The following is a 22,230-nucleotide window of genomic DNA, read 5'->3' on the forward strand; positions in this document are numbered from 1 at the left end:
CTTCTTGGGCCCTGCCAGGGAGTTGCCTTTTTTTTGGCTCCAAAGAGGTGTTGCTGTGTCTGAACCCTAAAGAAATGTCTCGTAGAGGAGGGTGCCTTGTGTCCAGGGTCCCCGCCTTTTCCTGAGCTTGTTTTCCGGCCTCCCCCCGTCTGCACGGAATCGCATGCCTGGGTCAAAGTCTCAGCCGCTCCGTGTGTCTCCGACCTTTCCGCAGTCCTGGCATTAGGGACTCTGTCCCGGGGACCACGTGCGCCTCGTCCGGCAGGCAGGTGCATGGAAGGGAGAGAGAGTGCCCTTCTCGAGGTGGGCGGGCTTACTGCCCGAGGCCCAGATCTGCAGGGCCTGGGCTTTGTTTTGTGAACATCCGTGCCTCTTCTCTGTGGCCTGCTGTCCATCCTTTGCTCGGTCTGGGGGAGGAGGAGGATGTTCCCTGGTGTTGGGGGAGGAAGGCACCCTTTGGGTGCGAACGGTCATCTCTTGAGTCTGGATCACGTGCCGACTGGGGCTCTAGCCAACTGTTCTTTGGCCGGGCCTGAAGCATGGGCCAGGATGTGAGCAGACCAGGGCGTGCGGGCCAGAAAAGGAGAGATCTAGATGGTGATTCTTGAAAGTCAGTGCCAGGCCTGGGATTTCTAAGGGCTTCGGCCACTTATTTGGCAGCCCCCCTTCACCCCCCAGGAATCCAGATTACAAATCTCAGTGGCTTTGGGCCTCCTCATACTGAGAGGAGCCCAGCTCCCCTCCCCCCTCAGAGAGAGGTGGCAGGAAGGTAATGTTCTGGAACCCCTGCGGAATATCACACTCGCACGCAGAGGAGCTCGGCCAGGTCCCCTCCCCCAAGGCCCATAGTCCCTATCTTCCGGGTGGGTACCCCATCTGGTTCCCCTGAAGCAGGTTGACAGGCTGGGTGGGGGTGGGGGGCTGGTGGGCAGGCGGGCAGGCGGGGCTGGAACCAGCGGCAGACTGTTTAATCTGCTTTGATTTCTGGTCCTCGCCAGTGCTTGGCTACAAGGCCCAATTGTTCGTGTCTTGGGAGCCAAGGCAGACAAAAGAGGCTGGGGGGAGAGCACTGGAAGCCAGAGAAAGCGCTCTGGGCTCCTTGTCAGCTCGCTACAGCTTAATTCTTCACGTCCCTGCGAGCTTCTTTAAGAAGGTGTGGCCGTTTAAAAACAGTTCCTCGAGAGTCCTAAAACACAGTTTTGTTTGGAAACCAAATGCAAGGGGCAGGATCGAGGACATCAGCAGCCTCTAAGCACCCATAGTGTGGGTTTGTCTTAGAAAAAGAAGTTGCCTTTGTGGCCCAAGGCAGAGTGCCTCATTCAGGCCAGGGGATCCCAGCCATTCTCTTAGGTTTAGGAAGCCACGGCCTGCTCTCATGATTTTTAATTTTCCTGGGCCTGACGAGAGGTGATTTTACCTGTCACCCCTTAGGCGCGCATCAACAGGGGCCAGCGTTCTGGGGCTGGTGGGTTTCCATTGCCCACCGCCTTTGCCCCAGTTACTCTAAAAATGTTTGGAGGGATGGAAGAACTACACCGGGACAGGGATGTGTGCCGTGTTTATTATTTAAAGATCACGTCTCGATGACTGTCTCTACACATTTTTAACCGCAGTACGGTCGTAAAGGATAGGGATGGTCCAAGTGATTATTCATCACGTTGCTGTCTCTCTTTTATTTACCCTTCCGCCCCCCCCCCCCCCGCCCCTGTAATGGTTCTAGTGACAGCGGCCTTCTCAGGAAAGGTAATGCAGCTCGTCCCATTTCCTCTCAGCCAGTGACGCCATTTGGAAATCGCATATAATTTACCCTTTCTCTCACCTTTCTCCAGCCATTGGATTTTTCACTTCTCCCTCCCCATGACTTTTTTTTTTTTTTCCAGGAGAAAAACAAATTTTAAGACACTTCCACCCACCCTCATATTTTAGTTTTCCAAGTCCTAGAGACCCCAGGAGTTCTAGATCCTTTGGTTCTGATCTCCTGAGGTCGCTGTCCTCCAAGAGGAAGGGCTAAAGGGCCAGGTGCCACTCGAATGGGTCTTTGGGAACTCACCCCGACCGACCCCTGGAGATCCGCAGACTCGTTGACGAACCCTCCTTCCCCCGGCTGGGAGCAGTGCATGCTTTCTGACTGCCTTGCCTTTTTGGTGAACAGCTCAGTTTGGTGAGGCTCCGAATTTGTCAACAAATAATGTTGAGCAATCGTGTGTTTAATGTTCCCAGGCATGTGGCTGAAACCTTTTGAAGGCGAAGGGTAGAAGGCGACAACCCGTTTGTAAGTCAACTTTTTGCCACTTTTGTTTCCTGCGGTGCTCTCTTGGAAAAAAAAAATTAAAAAAAAGAAAAGAAAAGAAAAATTTTAATTCCATCATCAGCATTTGTTTTCACCCAGCTGTTTTTTCCTTGGGCTCAGCAGCAATGAGGAGAGACTTAATCTTCCTCTTCTGAAATACAGTCAAAAAAAAAAATTTTTTTTTTTTCCCTCCCGATCTAGAAAGATCCTCAAGGGTCATGGTGCCCATCAATGAATGTAGAGTGGCTTGGATGATCTCCCCAAATTTGAAAAGTCAAAAACAACTGCAGAGTTTTACCAATTGAGTCTAAAGTCTGGGGCTGTGGGTGAGGGTCCGAGTAGGGGCCGGCCTGCCTGTCCTCAGCCTGCTCTAGGCATTGGCCATTTGTTCCAAAACCGGTTGGCCCTTGTGGGGGCGGGGCCAAGACCCCCAAACCTTTCTTCGCAGGAAGTCAGGGTCTGCCTCAGGCTGAAGAGCCCCTCTTCTTTTTAAACTCTGGAGGACCCTGATCTGGTGACTGTGAAAAAACTCATTATTAACATTCAATCCCAGCAACGAAACTGGGGGTCTTGGGAGAGTAACTGGAGCCAAGGAAACCGCTAGATGATGTCTCCAACCCCGTGCATCCCCTACCCCCACACCCCAGGAGCTCAAACGCATGCGGCGGCCAGGACCTCATTCCCAAGCGTACCATCCTCCAGAGGCAGGGAGGGCGAATGGACCCAACACGCAGATGGGAGAAGCGAGGCCCCCAATGTGCAAAAAAAAAAAAAAAAAAAAAGGGGGCCTTGCAGCTCAAAAGGGAGTCAGCAAGGCCTGGGGTGGGCCAGAATTGAGGTCTGGGACTCTCACGGAGGGCAGAGTGGGCCTCGTCCAGGTGGGCGCTGGGAGGCAGGAAGGAAAATCGTGTGTTAGGGCACGCGGAAGACCCGGGCCTGCTTGCATTTGTCTTTGTCCCACATGTCGAATGGTGCTTGTTGATGGACAGCAGAGAAACGGGGTGGGGGCGGGGCGAGTGTGCTTGTTTGACACCCAGCTCCCTGAGTTCCTCCTGGGAGATAGAAGGGGCGAAGGGGGCTCGCCGGCCTGGCAGAGGCCCCCGGAGGCCGGACACGCCCCCGGCGAGAGGCCGGGAGTGAGTGTGGATGTGCGGGATCTCACGGTAGCCTTGGAAAAGGGGGCCCGGTGGTGGGGGACAGGGACCGCCCTCCCGCCACCTCCCGTCCTCCCTTGCCCGCACAAGATGCAGCCTCTGGACGGTTCCTGCGTGCCAGGGCCGTCAGCGGCATCGCTTCCTTCCCAGCGTCTGTCGGCATCTCATCCGTTCAGACCCCGCGCTGCCACTCATCGGGATCCCCCTGGGGCCCGGGCCTTTTCGAAGCTCTGATACGCAAAGCTACCTGCACCTGTACTTCCGCCCCTATGAGAAACAGCCGCAAGGGGACTCTCCATCTGGACTTCTGCTCCAGACACGGGGTTCTGTCCTCTGGTGTTAAGGTCACTCTTGTGTCCAAGAGTGTCCCCTGGGAATACAGGCGGGGGCAGGGCCGGCTGGTGGTGGTGGGGGAGCCGGGGACGGACTCCTCTAAGGCCCCGCCCCAGAGGTAGGAGAAGCCACACCCCTCCTTCCTCATTGGTTCTCCTGGTGCGGCCTCCCAGAGTACGGGAGATGCTTGATAAGCCCGTCTGCATATGGGTAGGGTTTGGGGAATGGATGTCTGTTTTTCAAGGGGGAGGGAGAGAGCAGAATCTACAAGAATTGTTTGAGACTGCCGAGGAGCCGGTGTCTGTTGTAGCTAGAACCAGGCAGTGGCCTGCATCAGCAGGTTTGGGGACAACCCTCTGCATCTCACAGAAGCGGCAAGAGGACCCAGTTTACCGTCCCCAGCTGTGTGTAGCTCAGGGAACCTCGACACGATGCAGGCCTCTTCCTTCCCTCTTCCTCCTCCTCATTCATGCATGCCGCCGATCTCTCTCCCTTCCCAGCGCCTCTGTCCTTCCTTCCGGCCCGCCTCCCCATTCTCCGCTCACACCATTTGTCCTCTTGCTAAGATGATGAAAATAAGTCTCCCCCGACCCCCGCCAGGACACCCCACCCCCCCACCCGCGGCCAGTTTTCTCCCTCCTTTCCCCTTTGCCCTCCAGAAACTGACCTCCGCCCCTGGGTCTTTGTTTTCAGGTGCAGCCTAAATTCCGTTACCCCTTCTACTATGAGATGTGCTGGTATGTTTTGGAGAGATACGTGTACTGTGTGACCCAGCGGTCCTACCTCACTCAGGAATACCAGAGAGAATCAATGCTGATTGGTGAGTGGATGGCCGGGCCGGCTGCCTCGACTGCTCGGCTCGCGCAGGAACTGTTTTCTCAGTGGGGCCCTGGAGAGGCCCTGGGCTTTGGGAATTCTTTTGAGCCACAGTGTCGGGCCGATTGCTAGAGACCTTAGCAGGGTCATCCTTCTCAGCGTCCCGCCTGGTATACAGAGCCCTAGAAAATGAAATCGTGACCCCCAACAGAGTCACGTCGGTGGCCATGAGGTCTTGCTGATGGCTGTGTGGATATGGGGAGGGGCCAGTCCTGGTCCTCATTGCTGAACCAGGATCCCCGTGTAGCAAAGAATCCTGGTTCTTTTAATTAATTCCTCAGTAGCCACCAGCTGGTCCCCCCTATCCCCGTACCTGAGGGTCAGGTTTTTGTCTAGAGAGGAGCAGGCGCATGAGATGCAGCCCATCCCTCAAATCTGAGGCCAGCGTCGAGCCAGCAGGAGGGGTGGCCAGGGCTGGAGACGCGAGCTTGGCAGAGCAGTGGGTGGTTCTGACGGAGGCAGAGGGAGCGCGTTCACAGCCGCAGCTGCAGCGCCCTGCCCCGCTGCTATCACTTAAAGGGACATCATCCACCCCCCCCCCCGTAAAAAAATAAATAAAAAAACAGCTCAGTCCCTGAATCTTGACTCACAGACACGCGCCTCGAAGGCGCATCTGGCTGTGACAGCCTCCGAGCTCTCACTGCTGAAGGGATTTTCAGGACGCGGAGTCTGCCGCGCCGTGGCACTCCGTCTTATCACGGGGCAGAAGAACGCGATCGATCTGCACGACTTCTCCCATAACCTCCAGGAGTGTTCTTCCCCCCCGCCACCCCACCAAGCCTTCTTCCTTCCTTCCCTTGACTCCCATCCTTAGTGGCTTTAGGTTTCAGGTGGGCCTGCGATGGGGAAACGGATGTTTCTTTCTGCTGGGGTCTTTGATGGGAAGTGCTCATGCCCTTTCTGGAATGTCCATTTTGTCGGGTTCGGGGGAGTCTGTCGTGAGTCCCGTTCTTGTCAGACGATCCGATACTCAGGTGTGAAAACTACGGAAACCCTACGACCCGCTCTTCTGAAGGAGCCCCCAGCCTCTTAGGAGAAGGAAATTATCCTGAAATAGTGTGAGAACCTCTGTGGCTTCAGTAGCTACATGTCGCTGAGGGGACCGGAGGCTCGACTTTTGTGGCAGTCCCCAAACGAGAGACGTGACCAGGAAATGAGAGTCCCCTCTGCCGTTTGGATGTTTGGGGCCCCAGGAGAACACTCCCGGAGACATTCTCCCCGCTGTCTCCGCCTGCTTCTCTAGTCCGTCTGCCCAAGAGAAAGGGGGCACGTGAGGGAGGCACCTCATTGAGCGACTACTAGGCGAGTGCCGGGAACCATGCTCGGCGACGCCTCATCCAATTCTCGACAACCAGCCTTCAGAGGAAGTAGTCTTTGCGTTATTTCATTAAAAGAGCATTATTCGGATATAGTTCACATACAGTTCACTCATTTAATGTGTTCAATTCAATATGTCCCCAGAGCTGTGCAGCCATCACCACAGTGTTTAGAACATTTTCATCACCCCAGAAAGACACCTGTACCCTTTAGTCATCCTCTCTTATTGCCTCTCCTTCCCCTGTAGCCCTAAGCAATCACTAATCTACTTTCTGTCTCTGTGGATTTTCCCCTGTTCTGGACATTTCGTATGAATGGAATCATATATATATATATATATCTATATATGTATATGTATATATATGTATATGTGTGTGTGTGTATGTGTGTGTGTGTGTGTGTGTGTGTGTGTATATATATATATATATATATATATATATATATAAAAAAGAGTGTATATATGTACTCTTTTGTCTTATTTTCACATGTTGAAAAATAAAACGCAGGTGTATTCAGGGCGGTGAAGCAGCCTGCCTGGGTACACAAAGCCGGAAGGGGCTGAGCTGGGATTCGAACCTGTGTCTGACCGACCGCGGCCTTTCTAGAGGCTAAAGGAGGCCGAGGCCATTAGAACTGGCAAGAGCAGCTCGATCTCCAGAGTGAAGTGGGGGGAGGCGTAGTGAGTGGCGGTTCCGGGACTTCCAGCAAGGAGTTCGGGGCGTTCATCTCGGTCTTTCTTGTGATCCCCCACCCGCTGTAGATGCCCCAAGAAAGGCCAGTATAGACGGCTTCTCATCCGATTCCTGGCTGGAGATGGAGGAGGAGTCCTGTGAGCAGCAGCCCCAGGAGGAGGAGAAAGAGGAGGAGGAGGAGGAGCAAGAGGAGGAAGGCGCGGACAGGGTGCCCAAGCCCCCCGCCGATGGCCCCGCCTCGCCCACCAGCACCCCATCTGAGGACCAAGAGCCCCCTGGGAAGAAGCCCAAAGCCCCCGCCATGCGGTTTCTCAAAAGGACTTTGTCTGACGAGTCGGAGGAGAGTGTGAAGTCCACGCCGGCTGCAGACTACCCCAAGACGCCCACCGGCTCCCCGGCCACCGAGGTCTCTGCCAAGTGGACCCACCTCACCGAGTTTGAACTGAAGGGCCTGAAAGCTCTGGTGGAGAAACTCGAATCCCTCCCGGAAAACAAGAAGTGTGTCCCCGAAGGCATCGAGGACCCCCAGGCGCTCCTGGAGGGCGTGAAGGTGAGCAGGGAGCCGTGGCTGGGGCTGGGCAGCGGGGGGGGGGGGGGGCCAGGCAGCGGGGGCTGGGCAGGTTCTGTTCAACGCACAGCTGCCCGGGGTGGCTTGGTGCAGACTGTCTTGGGGGTACAGCCGTGCATGAGAGGGGTCTGTGGTTCAAACGAGCTCAGGGTTGTCCGAACTGAGGCCCCCATTGAGACCCACAGAGGAGCACTCAGTGGAAGCTAGCTGTGTGGGTGACAAGTTCTTTCTCGAACTTGTTGGAAATCTGAGGCTTTACCAGTCGTAGGCAGCACCGTATGGCCAGAGTGGTGCTGTCCAGGGTGGGGACAGATACCTCCATCCTGGTCAGGGAGATTCGTGCTCCGAGCTGGCTTCGTGTGAGCAGATTGTACATTCTGGTGGTCCTCGAAGAGGCCAGCGAAGGTGGACCACGTGGCCACCCAGGGTTCAGAGGTCTCCAAGTAGAGCCCAAGTATCGAGCCAGCTCTCACTGAGGGCCGGCCGTGCTGGCCGTCGGGGCTGCAGGAAGCAGGAAGTCACTGCCCTCAGGAATTTCACCGTCTTGCGGGGAAGCAGGCAGGCGAAGAAATCGGGAGACAGGGAATCGAGTGCCACCTGGCGTGCCGTGTGTACCCAGTAGGTACCCTTATTCCCTGCAGTTACCCGATGCGGAAGTGGGCTCAGAGATGTTAAGGGACATGCCTGAGCTGACAGAGCAGGTGGGTGGCGGAGCCGGGACGAGGGCCCCGGGACGCCTGCAGAGCTCCCGTGGGGGCACCGCCGCGGGTCTCCTGTCTCGGCGTTGCTAAGGCTCTCTGGCGCGAGGCCTCAGAGGCCTTGGTGCGTCCTTCTCCAGTGTCCGATGCTCAGGTCAGTCCGGCTGCCTGCTGGGACCGGAAACCGAATTTAAGCCTCCCTTGTGATGGCTGCAGCCTCTACCCGGGACTTGTTAGTTCTGGAATATAGACGTATGAACACTGCCCTGCTCTTGAGGTGCTTAGTGACTGGAGGCTGAAGTTTTGGGGTCTAGCAGAGGTGAGACCTGGGGCCCACACTGGGGAGCCTGACAGGTACCACCAGCTGAGAGCCAGTGCACAAAATCAGTAATACAGGCATCTTTCACTTTATAAAGCAGGTGTGTCCTCTACAGGTTCTGTGAAATTAAAATCTTATAACTCGAAAATTGCCAGGTAAAAGAACTTGGTGGCGAATATCCCTATAAAGCAAATTTTTACTTGCTAAAGGGTCTTTTTCATTGATTCCTGACTTTTTTGGAGGTTGATGACCTCTCTTGAGAGTTCTATGAAAATGTGCTTGTACATACTTTAAGTTTTGCACGCAATGTCAGGGGGTTTTGAGCTTGTTCCTGGACCCCAGGTTAAGAACCCCTAATCACGTGACATGGACTTTTTATATTGGGTTCCGTCATGTGGCTCCTTTTTTTCATCTGAGGTCCTGTAAAGTGAAAACGAGGTTTTTTCATCAATACTTATTAAATCATTAATGGTATCGATGTCCCAAAACGTTGTCAACGAGTTGAAAACACATTCGTTTGAAAGCAGAAGCGTCATTCTGTGCTTTTTGGAGAGTCTTTTTTACTTTAAAAAGTGTCTTCGTGTCTCTCATCTGTTTATGTGCAGCGTTCCTGGTTCCTGATTGGTCAGCTTTCTTTCTAGGGATGGGATTCTCGCGGGTACCCACCTGATGGGCCTCTGAGGCTGGATTCAGCCCAGGCCCCTTGACGACGTGGAAGAGGCCTGGGGTGGGGGCGTAGACACGTTTCGAGGAGCCCAGCCTCTTTCTCCCCACCATGGGGTTCACTGGCAGCTCGCGGTGATGTGTGACGATGCGTCTCCATTAAACCTTGTGCTGTCATAGATGTTACCCACATAGAAACCCGTCGAAACCTCCGAACAGCCCTCTGTGGCCCTCGACCACCCTCATTTTACAGATGGGAAAATTGAGGCACAGATGGGTTAAGTAACTTGCCTAGGGCCACACGCGATGCACTGCGGGGGTCCCCATGCTCCCCCACAACACCGAGCCGCTTTGTTTGGCTGCTTCTCTCCTCTCAGGCCACCCCCTCGTTTACGGAGAAGGCAGGAAGGGGGATCCTCGGGCTTTCTTTACAGAGCAAGCAGAGGATTTGGTCCTGGGACCGAAGTTGCGAATCTTGCAAATCGGCCCTCGGGGCCAAATCCAGCCTCCAGGCCAGCCTCCAGGCGTTGTGTTCGGAGTATACTTTGATAATTAGTTGCCATCATTAAAAAATGAGGAGAGTCACATAAAATAACCTGGGCATGGCGGCCTGAGCTCATGACGGGCTACAAGCATGGGAAGTGAGTAGCGGCTGATCCAGAGACACCCCAGTCGCCACCGCTCCCCGCTGCCTCCCCGAGTGTCTTTACCTTCAGTCTGGCATGTCTCTTTTTTGTATGATGTAGCCACCTAGCTCCTTTGCTGAACTCGACTGTCTTCCTGGCTACACACTTATGCCCCTCCGTCCTCTCTTCCCCGATGGCGGGGCTTCTTTTGCACTGGCTGAGAAATAAAAGGCGGCTCAGGGGTGTGGGTCTGAGAGAGAGAGAGAGAGACAGACAGACAGAGAGGCAGAGAGAGAGAGAAGCAGAGAGAGAGAGGGAATTCTTAGGCCACATCCATTGCTTCTACTACGCTCGAGGGATTTGTGATTCTGACCGGTGCTGTCAGAAACATGATTGACGAGTTAGGAGCTTGACTTCTCTCCATTTCTCCGGGAACCTCAGAGACTGCTGAGGTTCGTGGTGGCTGCCGGTAACCAGAGCCCCTGGGCTTGGGGACGGTCCCCAACGTCAGCCAGTCTCCAGACGGCTGGGTTTTGGCTTTTATCCGCAGCCCGTTTTTTTTTTTTTTCTTTTATTCGTAATGTATGCTTTTATATCTTATTTTACGTCTCATTTTTATTCTGGGGTTCAGATATTTGTGGAGCTGGATCAGAGGCCTCTGGTGAATTGTGGGTTGGGGGTTGAGAGACCAAGGCAGGGACTTCGTGGCTCCTTCAGCATCAGCCTTCCCAAGCGCTTCCCTCGTGGTCTCTGGCTGGCTGTGAGTGGCGTGCTGAGCGGAATACTACTGACTTCAGAGTCAGAAGACCTTGGTTTGACAGCGAGCCCTTCCCATGTTAGCTGTGCGACGTGGGTTTGTCACGGGAACTCCTCCGAGCTCGATTTTGCTCATTGGTCTACTGGAAATAAAACCTCCTGTCTCACTGCCCAGATGCCAAAGGTCAAATGAGGAAATGCCTTTGAAATGATTTGATAAACTATAAAACCAAACACAGGACGAGGCGAGGAGTAGGTCACGGTTGAAGAAAGAGGTGGTGGGAGCTGGGGAATGGTGGCTTACCTGTCATCGGAAAGAACAGTTTTGCTGATTCCCCCGCAGAGTAGACCGTTGGTGTTAATTAATGCACACGAGTTAGTTTTGTTTTGCTGGGGGCTCTGATGAGACTCCCCGATGACGTGCCATCCGTGATAGAATCGGTGCTGTGGTCCTTCCAGAATGGAACTAGAGAGGCCACAGGCTTGGCTGACAATGTGAATAAAAAGTGTCTGCTCCGGGAAACCCTGCCGAGGCCGGGCAAGCGGACGAGTGGACAGAACTTTCCCCCTAAACACCGGTAAGTTCATTTTCAACCCGGACGTCTAGTCCTCTGGGTTTTTTACGTGCTAGGCGTGCAGTGGTAAATGTCGTCATCCAGTGGTAGCTGGGGGTGGCGTGCCCTTCTTTCGAAGTTCCGAGACCCTCTGGGCTAGCCGAGAGGGAGGAGGAAAAAAAAACGTGGCACCTTTCCCAGCAGGAGAAAACCGCGTTCCAGGGTCAAACTTCAGGCACGTCCTCGAAGAACAGAGAATGCAGTGAGTTTTCTTTTTAATTGTGGAAAAATACACAAATAACATTGATCCCTTCGTATGGATTGATCGGGCGATGGGTTTTACGGGCTAGATCGCCAGTTTAGAACCCTCAGGAAAGAGACGTTTACCATCGTAACCGCTGCGAAGTGTGCAGTTTGGTGGCAGTGAGTACATCCCCCTGTTTTGCAAGCACCCCCTCCGTCTAGTGCGGAACTTTTTCTTTGCCCCAGGCAGAGAACCCCGGACCCCTTGGCAACCGCCCCCCCTCCCCCGTCTGGTCTGCTTCCAGTCTTTATGGATGTTTCACCTCCATAAAAGGGTTAGTTGTAACACTGTTACGTGATCAATGCGAAAAAAAAAAATGAAGCGGTGTCGGCTAGAGGACAGCAAGCGTCCCCTCCCTCTGGCCTCGCGCCCCGCAGGTAGCCCACGTTACTCATCTGGCGAATGTCCTTCTGGCGCCTCCTCAGAGCCCTGTGCACACAGACGTGAATATGTAATTTAGAAAATTAGGTCATACTGTCCTGCAACTTATTTTAAGCTTTCTTTTTTTTTTTTTGGTGTTCGTTTCTATAAGTCTAGCTTAGTCTCTTTTGTGGGGAGGACTTTTGAAAATTGAGTTTGTCTCTGTTATTATTTCGGTGATGCTATGGTTTCAGCAAGTCCAGGGGAGCTAGCTCATTGGGACCTGGGAAACTTGCCTTGGCAGGTTGTGTGTGTGTGTGTGTGTGTGTGTGCGCGCGCGCGCGCATCAGGATGTAGATTCAATCCAAAACGATCATCCTACTTAATTCGCTTTGTGAAAGGAAAGGAGATGCCAGCATCTCGTAAAAGCCTAAGGAGCCACTCTCTTCCTCCTCATCTTTGTGGGACTCTTTGGGATGTGGCGTTGAGCCTTCGGTGACCTCCTCCTCTTAAGACGGCCGTTCTGCTGGAGGGGCAGCGTATTGGCCTGTGCGCAATGGGAAGAACAAGAAATCGGGGCACAAAGAGACCCTTGAGTTCGATTCCGGTTTCTGTTTCTAACTCCTCGCTGTGTGGCCCTGGGCGGGTCACTCCACCTTTCTGTTCCTCTGAACGTAAAACGAGGATCTTGGACGAGACGTGCTTCGTTTTTCCGGGGACCGGAACCTGCGGTTTTTTGGCGGTTCTGAAGTGCTTAATGGATTCGAACCTGAGTGTCCTCGCTATAAAATGAGGATGGTACCAGGAGCCTACGTCACTGGATTGTTTTGAGGATCAATGAGGTAACAAACTCTAAGCTCTCCTGGTAAGCCATCCGAGAAAGGTTAGCTGTTTTCCTAGGTCACCGTGGAAGGAGAGCCAGACTGGCTTCAGCCAGCTCCCCGCCCTCCCTGAGCACTTGGCCTACCTCTCAGCTTTTTCCCCGCCCCCTTTCGGGTCTGCCTTCGAAACCCCTGTTTGTCTCCTGGGGTCACATGCCACAGAGCCCCAGCAGCAGGGGGCATTTTCTCACAGCTCCAGGGCCAGGCTCCAGTCAGCGTCCAGTGCTCAGCCTCCAGTGCTCGCTCTGAAGGCCCTAGGGCAGGCTCCTCCCTTGTCTCGCCCAGTTTCTCCTGGCCGCTGGCCAACCTTGGTGTTGTCTTTAAATACCAAAGGCTCTGGAGGGAGGCTGCCTCCCCTGTGCCATTGGTTAGCTGAATGAATGCTCTCGGGGAGGGGATGGGGAAGGGTACGGGGAAGGGTACGTGCCTCTCGGATTCAGGATTCAGCGAGGGCCTTGAAAGGCTCAGGAAGCTAGAGCTGATGTTAGGATTCGGGTTATTTTTTAGACGCCGCCATGGAATGAAAACAGGACCGCTTAGGGTCATGCGTGAGAGTTTTGCAAAACCCATAACCGTGGAAGGTGTGTACAACTTTTCAGTCTCGGGGTCCTCAGGTTGCGACCCCGGAACAGATCTGTTCATTGAAGGTTCCCCTCCTGGTCTTGCTGTTTGCACAACAGCTGTAGAGCCCAGACCTCCAGCATCGTGGACTTTTCAAACGCGTCACACCTTCACCTGCTTCAGAGCCCAAAGCGGGGGAACCAGGGAGAGGGCCCAGCCTGGCCAGCTCACGCCTGAAGGGGACCAGGGCGTGGAAAACGGGGCCCAACCAGATTCAGCCCGGCCAGGAGGGTCAGGGTCCCAGCAGCCGCTCAGGGGGCCGGATGTGATACCGAGCCCTGGGTTCCGTATTTGTGGGGGTCAGCGAGGTAATAGGGGGTGGTGATGATCACCCAAGGATGAATGAGACAGGCCTGTCATCTAAGGCACTCTCAGTATGACTACGAAGCAGGCCATGTGTACCTCGAGTCCTCTGCCTGGACCGTCGCGGAAGAATGAAGGGGAGAGCGCAGTTTCAGACGCCTGGGCCACCCTGGACCTGACCGTGGGTGGGCAGGGGGATGCCACTTGGGCGTTTTTTAGCCCGAAGTTAACTTCTGGGCCCCTGAATCATATTTATTACCTTTGCTCGTTATGCAGCTAAGTCAGCTTTTAAACTGCCCTTCCAACTAAAGCGTTCCATTTTCCTGAGCTTAGAACTTGTGAAATGGGTGAATTCTGTAAACAGAGCCTCTCCCCCGACCCCCATCCCCCGGCCCCCCGACTTGTGTCCCAGCGGGAAGTGTGCCAGGAGCCAGAAGGGCTCCGCCAAGGACCTTCCATGCGTGCGCTAGGCTCCTCTCTCCACCCCGGCAAGGTGGGGACTGTCGTTATCCCATTTCTTGGACGGGGAAACCGAGACCTCGAGGGGTGTTGCTAATAAGCCTTTTTAACTACGATATACCAGGACAAGGGCGGTGTGCTAGTTTCCCGGGGCCACCATCATACAGGACCACGCACGAACTTGGTGGCTTAAAGCAACGGCCGCTTATTCTCAGTCTGAGAGGCCAGACGTCGGTCGTCAAGGTGTGGGCGGGGCGCTGCTCCTTGGGGCGGCTCTAGGGGAGGGTCCTGCCACGATGCCCTTGCAGCTCCTGGTGGCTCCTCGGCTTGTGGCCTTGGCCCTCCCGTCTCTGCCCCTGTCTTCCTGTGACTTTGTTCCTTGGGTCTCTGTCAAATCTCCCTCTCCAGTCTCTTATAAAGTAAACGCAGGATTATTTCCCCTCGAGATTCTTAACTAGTCATCTCCGCAGAGACCCTTCTCCCAAGTCAAGTCACATTCACTGGGGGTGCTGGGGGTTAGGATGAGTATATATCTATTTGCGAGAGACAGGTCAACCCAGGCAGGTATAAGGCAGTTGGGCTGGAGTGCACGGTAGGGGTCCTGGAACACCCAGGGGGCATCAACACCTGGTGGCAGAGGGGTACCCCTAGACTGCAGGGTTCCCCAGGGCAGCCGTCTGAGCTGTTCCCACCGTGTTACCCTCTCCGTACCGGCCTGTGGCTGGCAAGTCTTCCTCGACGCCTGTCTCTGCTTTATTATCACAGTGGTGGCATTTCTAGTCACAGATGGAGATTCTAATTACTGTTGCCCCATCCCTCAGAGACGGGTGTGTGTGTGTGGGGGCCCAACAATATCTTTATAAGCTCTTTGAGAGAAGTTGACGTGCGGGGAGCAGAGGCCCAGCACCCCCGACGTCTGTGGGTGTCTTGTTGTGTCTAAACAGCGCAGTTTCCAGCGAGAGGGGCCCGGCGGCCCCAACCTGTCTCTGTCTGAAAGCTTGCTCCGGGCTCTCCTAGGGAAGTCTTGTAGGGTGTACCCTGAATGGGGTGTGGCACCCAGGCTTCCTTGTCTCTGCCTCCAGGGGCCCCAGGGAGTGTATAAATGCTGGCAGCGCCCAGGGAAGCCAGTGACTTGATTCTCTTCAGCATGATTTATTTCTCACAGAGAAAATCTCCAATTAGAATAATCTCTTCCTGCAGCCTGTCAAATCCACAGGAAAACGGGGGCCTGTCCCGAGAGCCCGGGGCACCCCCTGGTGGCCACGGAGGGCCACACACGGAGGCGGACGCTGCGTCCCGCAGGGTGTGAGTGTGTGTGTGAGATTCCCAGACTCCGAAGGCACTGGGAGAGGTCTCTTTATTAACTTTAATCATTACTTACCGTTATTAATGTAGTAAGGACTAGTAACAGGGACACCTCCAGTAATAGTTTTTTGTAAGCAGACACCCCTCTAAAAGAGGCCTCACTGCAATGCTTGCGAGTTACACCTTCCAGCTCTGATTTGAGATGACAAGAAATCTTGAGACAATTCAGAAGGAAACTCAAAACTGAGGGGCGTAGGCATTATTTTTGGTCCTATGTAAACTGTTGGCCTCTGGCTCCAAACAGCCCACAGATGGGTTTGCTTTATAGTCGTGTGTGTGTGTGTGTGTGTGTGTGTGTGTTTTCATTTCAATCAGTTGCCAACATTTGGAAGTGGAAACATGTCAATAATACTCTAGATCTTTGATTTCTTCTGAAAAATCAGAAAATCAGAGGCTTGGAGGGGCTTTCATTGCCACAGGAGGTTAGTAGGTTGGGACCGAGCAGCATTTGCCCTCTTGAAAAGGGACTTCGGGGTCCCCAGTTTGCCCCAGGCCACACCCCTCTTTATAGCCCTTGCCCGTTTGTATCTGTCACTGTACCTGCTTGGTTCCTGGAGGCATTTGAGCTGTCACCTCCCCCCCCGTCCCCACCCTCAGCCTCGAGATTGAGACAGGGATAAGGTGGCAGAGAGTCCTGTGGAAGTGCCAGGCCCCCCTGTCCCAACCATATAGTGAGATATAGATACAGACATAGAAAGGCTTTGGCTGAACATGGAGCATCTCCCTGGAAAAGCTTTTTTTTTTTTTTTAATGATTTTTTTTTTGGGGGGATGGGCATTAATTTTAGAAAGAACAAATCCTGATGTATTATGGAGGCAGGTATGAAATTCATATGGATTATTAAGAGAAACCGTGAAATAATGACATTTCATGCTTGGGCAGGACTACTTTGAGCTCTGGCGCCTCTTCTTTGATGATGCGGAGGAGACATTTGGGAAGCGCTTCCTAAGGAGTCAGCGGCCGAATCATTCTCTCTAGCGTTTGCAAAGAATAGGCGAGGATGGCTCACTTCTGCTTTTGTTCCCCAAACGGTGCCTGCGGAGCCTAGAGTATCTCCTCAGCGCCCTCGTTTTCTGGGGCGGCCCCGGAGGTTACCGGAGTGGTTTCCCAGGGCTCGGTCACCCCGTGTTAGGACCGAGGCGGCTTGTAGTCGTCAGTGCTAGCTAGGTTCCTCCTAGCTGTGTGGCCTTGGGCAAATCGCTTTAACCTCTCTGATTTTTCATTACTGCTTCTGCGAAGTGGGTAGGATTGGCCCGGCCCCACAGATAGGATTATTTTACTGTCCAGAGGCAGCACCCCTAAGAATGGAGGTAAAATCACATCCCAGCTGAATGGGGCAAAATCCAGGTGGGTGACACTTTTCCACCCCCAGGCGAGACACCGGGAAAGCGGCGGCTTTTCCTTCTCTAGAACAATTGTTGTCCCAAGCATAACATGTCCCAAGTTTAACGAGGGACATAGCAGGTCCCCAACCTGTACTTTCCAGAACCTCTCAATCCGTTCCTTAGGGAGTTATTTTGCCCCCACTACTTCCTCTCTTTTTTTAAAACATCGTGTGAAATATACATAAAATTTCCCATTTCGACTGTGTTTTAAAGCGTGCAGTCCAGTGGCATTGAGTACGTTCCCATTGTCGTGTGACCTTCTCCACCGCCCAGCTCCACAACTTCTTCATCTTCCCAAACCGAAACCCGGTGCCCACCGCAGAATAACAGCCCGTTCCCTTCACCCCTCACCCCTCACCCCTCACCCCTCACCCCTCACCCCTGGCGACCACCATTCTGCTTCCTGCCGGTATGAATTCGACTCCTGTGGACCTCCCGGCAGTGGAATCATACAGCATTTGTCTTTTGTGACTGGCTTATTCCAATCAGCATTAAGTCCTCAAGGTTCGTCCATGTTGCAGCCTGCGTCAGAATCTCCTTTGTGAGGCTCAATCGTGCGGACAAACCAGTTTGTTTATCCATTCATCCAATGATGGAATGTTACTCCTGTCTGATTGGCATTTTAAAAATCATTTTCTATTAATAGACTTTGTCTTTTAGAACAGTTTTAGATTTACAGAAAAATTCAGCAGCTAAGTACAGTTTTTATATATGTGCACATAACGTTTTCCTGTTAATCCCTTACGTTAGTGGAGTACAGTATAGTATAGCACAGTTAATGAACCAATATTGATACGTTATTATTAACTAAAGTCTCAATCTTATTCACATCTCCTCAGTTTTTGCATGACGTTCTTTATCTATTCCAGGGTCCCCTAGGACACCATATAGTGGCCGGTCTCCTTGGCTCCGCGTGGCTGTGACAGTTCTCAAGCTGCCCTTGTTTTTGTTGACCTTATCAGATTTGAGGAATACTGTTCAGGCATTTTGTAGAAAGCCCCTCTTTGGGGATTTGTGGTTTCTTTCTTTCTTTCTTTCTTTTTTTTTTTTTTAAAGCTATTTACTGTAAACTTACTATAGGTTAGTCATTGTGTGAGGCTCTGGGGATACAGTGATGAACCAAGACATTTATAAACAGTTTTTTAAATCAGTGATGATACTGCCGAGTGTGTGGTGGGTGGTGGCCGGGGTTGACTTCGTGGAGAGTGCTCAGCTTCGTGGCTGGGTTAGGTCTGGCCTCCAGTCCCCTCCAGAGATCCCCCCCCGCCCCCACCCTGGGCTAATATGGCTCCTTTGTTTGGCCACAGAATGTCCTGAAGGAACATGCGGATGACGACCCCAGTCTGGCCATCACTGGGGTCCCTGTGGTCACTTGGCCAAAGAAGACTCCAAAGGTAAGACGCAGGTCGCCGGCAGTCGGCAGACTGCTTCCTCAGCCTGTCACATCTCCTGTGAGGTGAATGTAGGCACCTTTTCCGGTGGGGACTCCTGGAACAGGGCACCCCGTTACGATGGTTTTGGTGCAAGGTTTTTGGTTTTTGGAAGGAGTTACCTTCCCTGGCCGTGGAAGCTGCGGGCAGTGCCGCCCGGTGGTCACTGGGGAAACTGCGGGGTAGCGATGCCTCCCCTCTCCCTGTCATTCTGTGAATTTTCATCTTCACCTTCCCCCTTTCCTTTCTTCCCTCCGTCCCCTTCTGCTTTCTTTCCTTCCGTCCTTTTTTCCTTCAGCTGCTTCTTGGGCTGTTTTATCCTCTTTTGAAAGTAACTTTTCTTTTTTCTCTTTGTAAAATGGATTGACGCTAACCATAACTCATCAGGGGCAGGTTGTTCCTCCTGGTCCTCTACTTCCATCACCTTATTCATCCTCCAATTACCCTGTGGGATGACACTTGTGACTCACTTTACAGATGCCTACACCGAGGCTTGTTGGGGTACTTGGCAAGACGTAAAGGTCAGGTGGTCTCATTGAGAGCAGAGACCAGACTTTCAATCAGGGCCAACTTCAGAGCCCACCCTCCAAAGAAAGAAAACCAATAACATTCTGGCGTGTCTTCTTCCACAGGCTGGGCTAGGGTGGGATACATTCGTGTCAACCCACGCACCTACCATGGGTCAGTCAGCCCTCGGCTTTACCACTTTCTTGAGCAGTTTACATAATCTCCCAGAACCGTACCTTCCACATTTGTAAGCAGGGGCCAGTCTACCTTGAATGGTCGTTTTGAGGACTAAACAAGGTCATTAATGCACACAAAGTCCTTGGGACAAGTGCTCTCTAAACGTTAGCTGTAACTTAAGCAGCTTCTTTGTTGATAGGTAGTTTTGTTCGTTATTTTTTTTCTTTTTCTTTTTGCTGTTCGAAAAAACACTGAGAGGAATGTTCTAGATCTCCGCTGTCCAAAATGGGAGCCGCCAAGCCATATGTGGCTATTGGGCACTTGGAAAATGGCGGGACCAAATTGAAATGTGCCGTCAGTGTGAAATACACAGATTTCAAAGAAGAACAATGGAAGATACCTCATTTTTTATATGATTGTCTGTTGCAATGAGGGTCTCCAGATTTTTTAAAAGATGCCCATTTAAATTCAAATTTTGGATAAACAACAGATAAGAATTTTTAGTGTAAGTATGTCCCACCTGTTACATGGGATAGACTTATGCTAAAAAAAAAAAGATTATTCGTTTATTCATCTGCAATATCATTGGTGTATTTTTTTTAAAAAATATTTTGCTAAATCTAGCAACCTTAGTTGAAATGAGAATATTTTGGATACATTGGTTAAACACAAATGGATTATTAATTTCACCAATTTCTTTTTACCTTTTTAAATGTGTCTGCACAATTTTTTCAAATCCCTACGTGGTTCACATTATTTCTATCAGACAGTGCTATACTGGGTTATTCTTTTCACTTTTGTTTATCTCCTGATGGTGTATTTCTGAATGTAGAACTGCTAGGGAAAAGGGCCCCCATTACTTGTGGGTCCTGGATTCTCACTCCCTTTGGAGCTGGGTGGGAATTTCGGTGGCAATAGGAACGGAAAACGATGTACGTTCCTCTCTTCTGCCTCCAGTTCCCCGATTCATGGCAGCATGTGGGGGTTTTAAAGCCGGCTTTCCCCTCCACGGGCCATAAACATAAATGCCATTCATCAGACCACAAACTGTACTTGCAGACATAATACCTTCAAACAACCCAGCCAGGCCCCACGACTGCTCAGAGCCTGAAGAGGAAGCCATGGCTTTGCCTCACTGCCTGCTTGCCTCTTGGCCGAGGGATTGCTGTCGGGGAGGGAGTAGGGTTTGCAGAAAGTGAGCTTTTAAAGAAACAAAATGGCCATTACCTGTTGTCATCTCCATTCACGGAGGGGTCCAAATGAGCCTGTCTGGGGGAAACCACTTCAGGACTGCCTGAGACCCTCAGTCTGCTCCTCCAGGGGCTTATAGGCATAACAACAACAACAACAACAACAACAAGTCAGACCTCTTTCCCCTTTCCTCCAGAGGCCTGACAACAGAAGGCTGGCTTCTGGGGGTGGGGGATACCCCTTAAGACTCCTGTGGAGGACCAGTTACAAGCACTGGTCTGCACACGAGTTCAGCATGGGTGGCGTCAGTGCTGGTGGGAGAACTGGGATCCCGAAGGCAAGCCGGGGAGCACTGGGTGGGAGGGAGAAGGAGGGACCCTCGCTTTTCGGCGGCACTTATGGGGTGCCAGTCTTTTTTTTTTTACTTAACACCTGTAATAAAAGAAATGCAATTTGCATCCCACTTAAAGTGTACAATTATATGCTTTTAGTATATCGAAAATACTCAGAGTTGTGCAGCCACCCCCCCAATCTAATTGTAGAACATTTTTGCACCCCCTAACCGAAGCCGCATTGACAGTCATTCCAACCTCCCCTCCCCCCAAGCTTCCCCACCTCACCCTACCCAGCCCCCTGGCTGCCACTGCTCTACTTCCTGTCTCTATGGGGTCGACAGGTCTGGGCATCTCACAGGAACGGAATCAGACGCTCCACGGCCTTTTGCGCCCGGCGTCGTTCACCGAGCATAGTGTCTTTAAGTTTCATCCACGTCGTAGCGTGTGCCAGTACTTCGTTCCTTTATGGGGCTGAATACTACTCCACAGCATGGACGGGCCACATGCCGTTCTGCCCATTCCTCTGTCGAGGGGCACACGCTGCAGCCGTCCGTGCCTTCGGGCCGTTGCGGATGAGGATGCCACGAGAATTTGCGTGCAGGTTTTTGTGTGAACGTATGCCCTCGTTTCTCTCGGGTCCGCTGCCTAGGAGTAGAATCGACGGGTCACATGGGAACTCTGTTTAACTCTTTTTTGAGGAACCGCCAGACTGTTTTCCAAAGTGGCCGCAGCATCTCCCACCCCCACCATCGGCATCTGAGTGTTCCAGTTTCTCCACAGCCTCACGACACTGTCTGTCTGTCTGTCTGTCTGTCTGTCTGTTTTTTTTTTTTTTTATTACAGCCATGCCAGCACCGTCTTTTTCTTTTAAATGTAGTGTATGTTTTCCATCATTTACTTGAATCGAAGTTTATTATATGGCTTGCCAAGGACCACAGGTTGTGGGGCTAAAACAACAGGCATTCATTTCCTCACCGGTCTGGAGGCCGGAAGTCTGAGATCAGGGTGTCGTGGGGCGGCAGGATGTATTATTCTTCTGAGGACTGCCTTTGGCCTGTAGGTGCCGTTGTCTCGGTCTCCCCACGGTCTTCCCTTTGTGTGTGTGTGTGTGTGTGTGTGTGTGTGTGTGTGTGTGTGTGTGTCTGTTTGTCTGTCTGTGTCCTAATCTCTTATAATGACACCAGTCGTGCCAAATTAGGGCCCCACCCTGGCGACCTCATTTTCACAGCTACCTCTTTAAAGACCTCTATCCAGAAACAGTCACGCTCTGAGGTATTGGGGGTTAGGACTTCAGCACGTGAATTTTGGAAGGACATGATTCAGCCCATAACATTTATTATAAATTATTTCCGGGGCACAAAAAAAAAAAAGATATAAATAATATGATAATGAATACCATGCCCCCCTCCCCCCCACTCAGCTCCAGAAATAAATTATCGCCAGCACAGCTAAAACCCCCGGGGTGTTTCTCCTCAGTGAATGCACCAGTGTTTAGATGCAGGTTTCGGATCTATTTAATCCTTGCAGCGCGGCTAGGAGGTGCACAGGGTTTTCTCCATCGGTCAGTGGAAACGGGGGGCTCACAGAGGTACGCTGGGTCGCCCGGGGCCACAGCGCTTATGAGTGGCAAGGCGTTCGTGCCCAGATCCGTCCCTGTGCTGTGAGGAACTCAATGAAATGTGGCAGAGGGAAGGAGGAGGGGAGGCCCGCGGCTGTATTTATGCATTTCCTGGCCCGTGGGGTTAAAAAGTTAACGGGAACGGAAGGAGTAAGTCAATGACTGAGCGCCGGGGCCGCCCGGGGTCTCTGGATTCCCAGCCTCGCAGGCTGGCTTCCTCCCGCTGTGGCCGCAGGTTGGGTTGAAAGATCAAGGGTGACTACTGAGGCCGTCAGGAAGAGGGGCAGGGAGAGTCAGGAAGAGGGGCAGGGAGAGGCGTTCGGGCCGGGTCAGGTTACCCAACGAGCAATTAAGGATAAATGACGATCAGCTAGAAATGCTTTGATGTGGCACCTTGCCTCTCGGAGAGCAAGGTCTTTTTCTGGAACTGGTTAGGGGCCGTGAGGTC

General features: G+C 52.5%; 1 protein-coding gene across 10 annotated transcripts in view; it reads left to right on the top strand.

Moving 5' to 3' along the window:
* The window catches only part of KDM2B (lysine demethylase 2B), a 102,977-nt gene that overhangs the window by 42,375 nt on the left and 38,372 nt on the right, over window positions 1-22,230 (top strand). For all 10 annotated transcript variants that reach the window (XM_036221904.1, XM_036221908.1, XM_036221905.1 and 7 more), the window contains 3 exons: window positions 4,471-4,597; window positions 6,731-7,212; window positions 17,832-17,918. In XM_036221904.1, the coding sequence (XP_036077797.1) occupies window positions 4,471-4,597; window positions 6,731-7,212; window positions 17,832-17,918 (696 nt within the window). The remainder of the gene's footprint in view (window positions 1-4,470; window positions 4,598-6,730; window positions 7,213-17,831; window positions 17,919-22,230) is intronic.

The sequence above is a fragment of the Rousettus aegyptiacus genome, unplaced genomic scaffold (assembly GCF_014176215.1).
Source record: "Rousettus aegyptiacus isolate mRouAeg1 unplaced genomic scaffold, mRouAeg1.p scaffold_m13_p_5, whole genome shotgun sequence".
NCBI classification, from domain to species: Eukaryota; Metazoa; Chordata; class Mammalia; order Chiroptera; family Pteropodidae; genus Rousettus; species Rousettus aegyptiacus.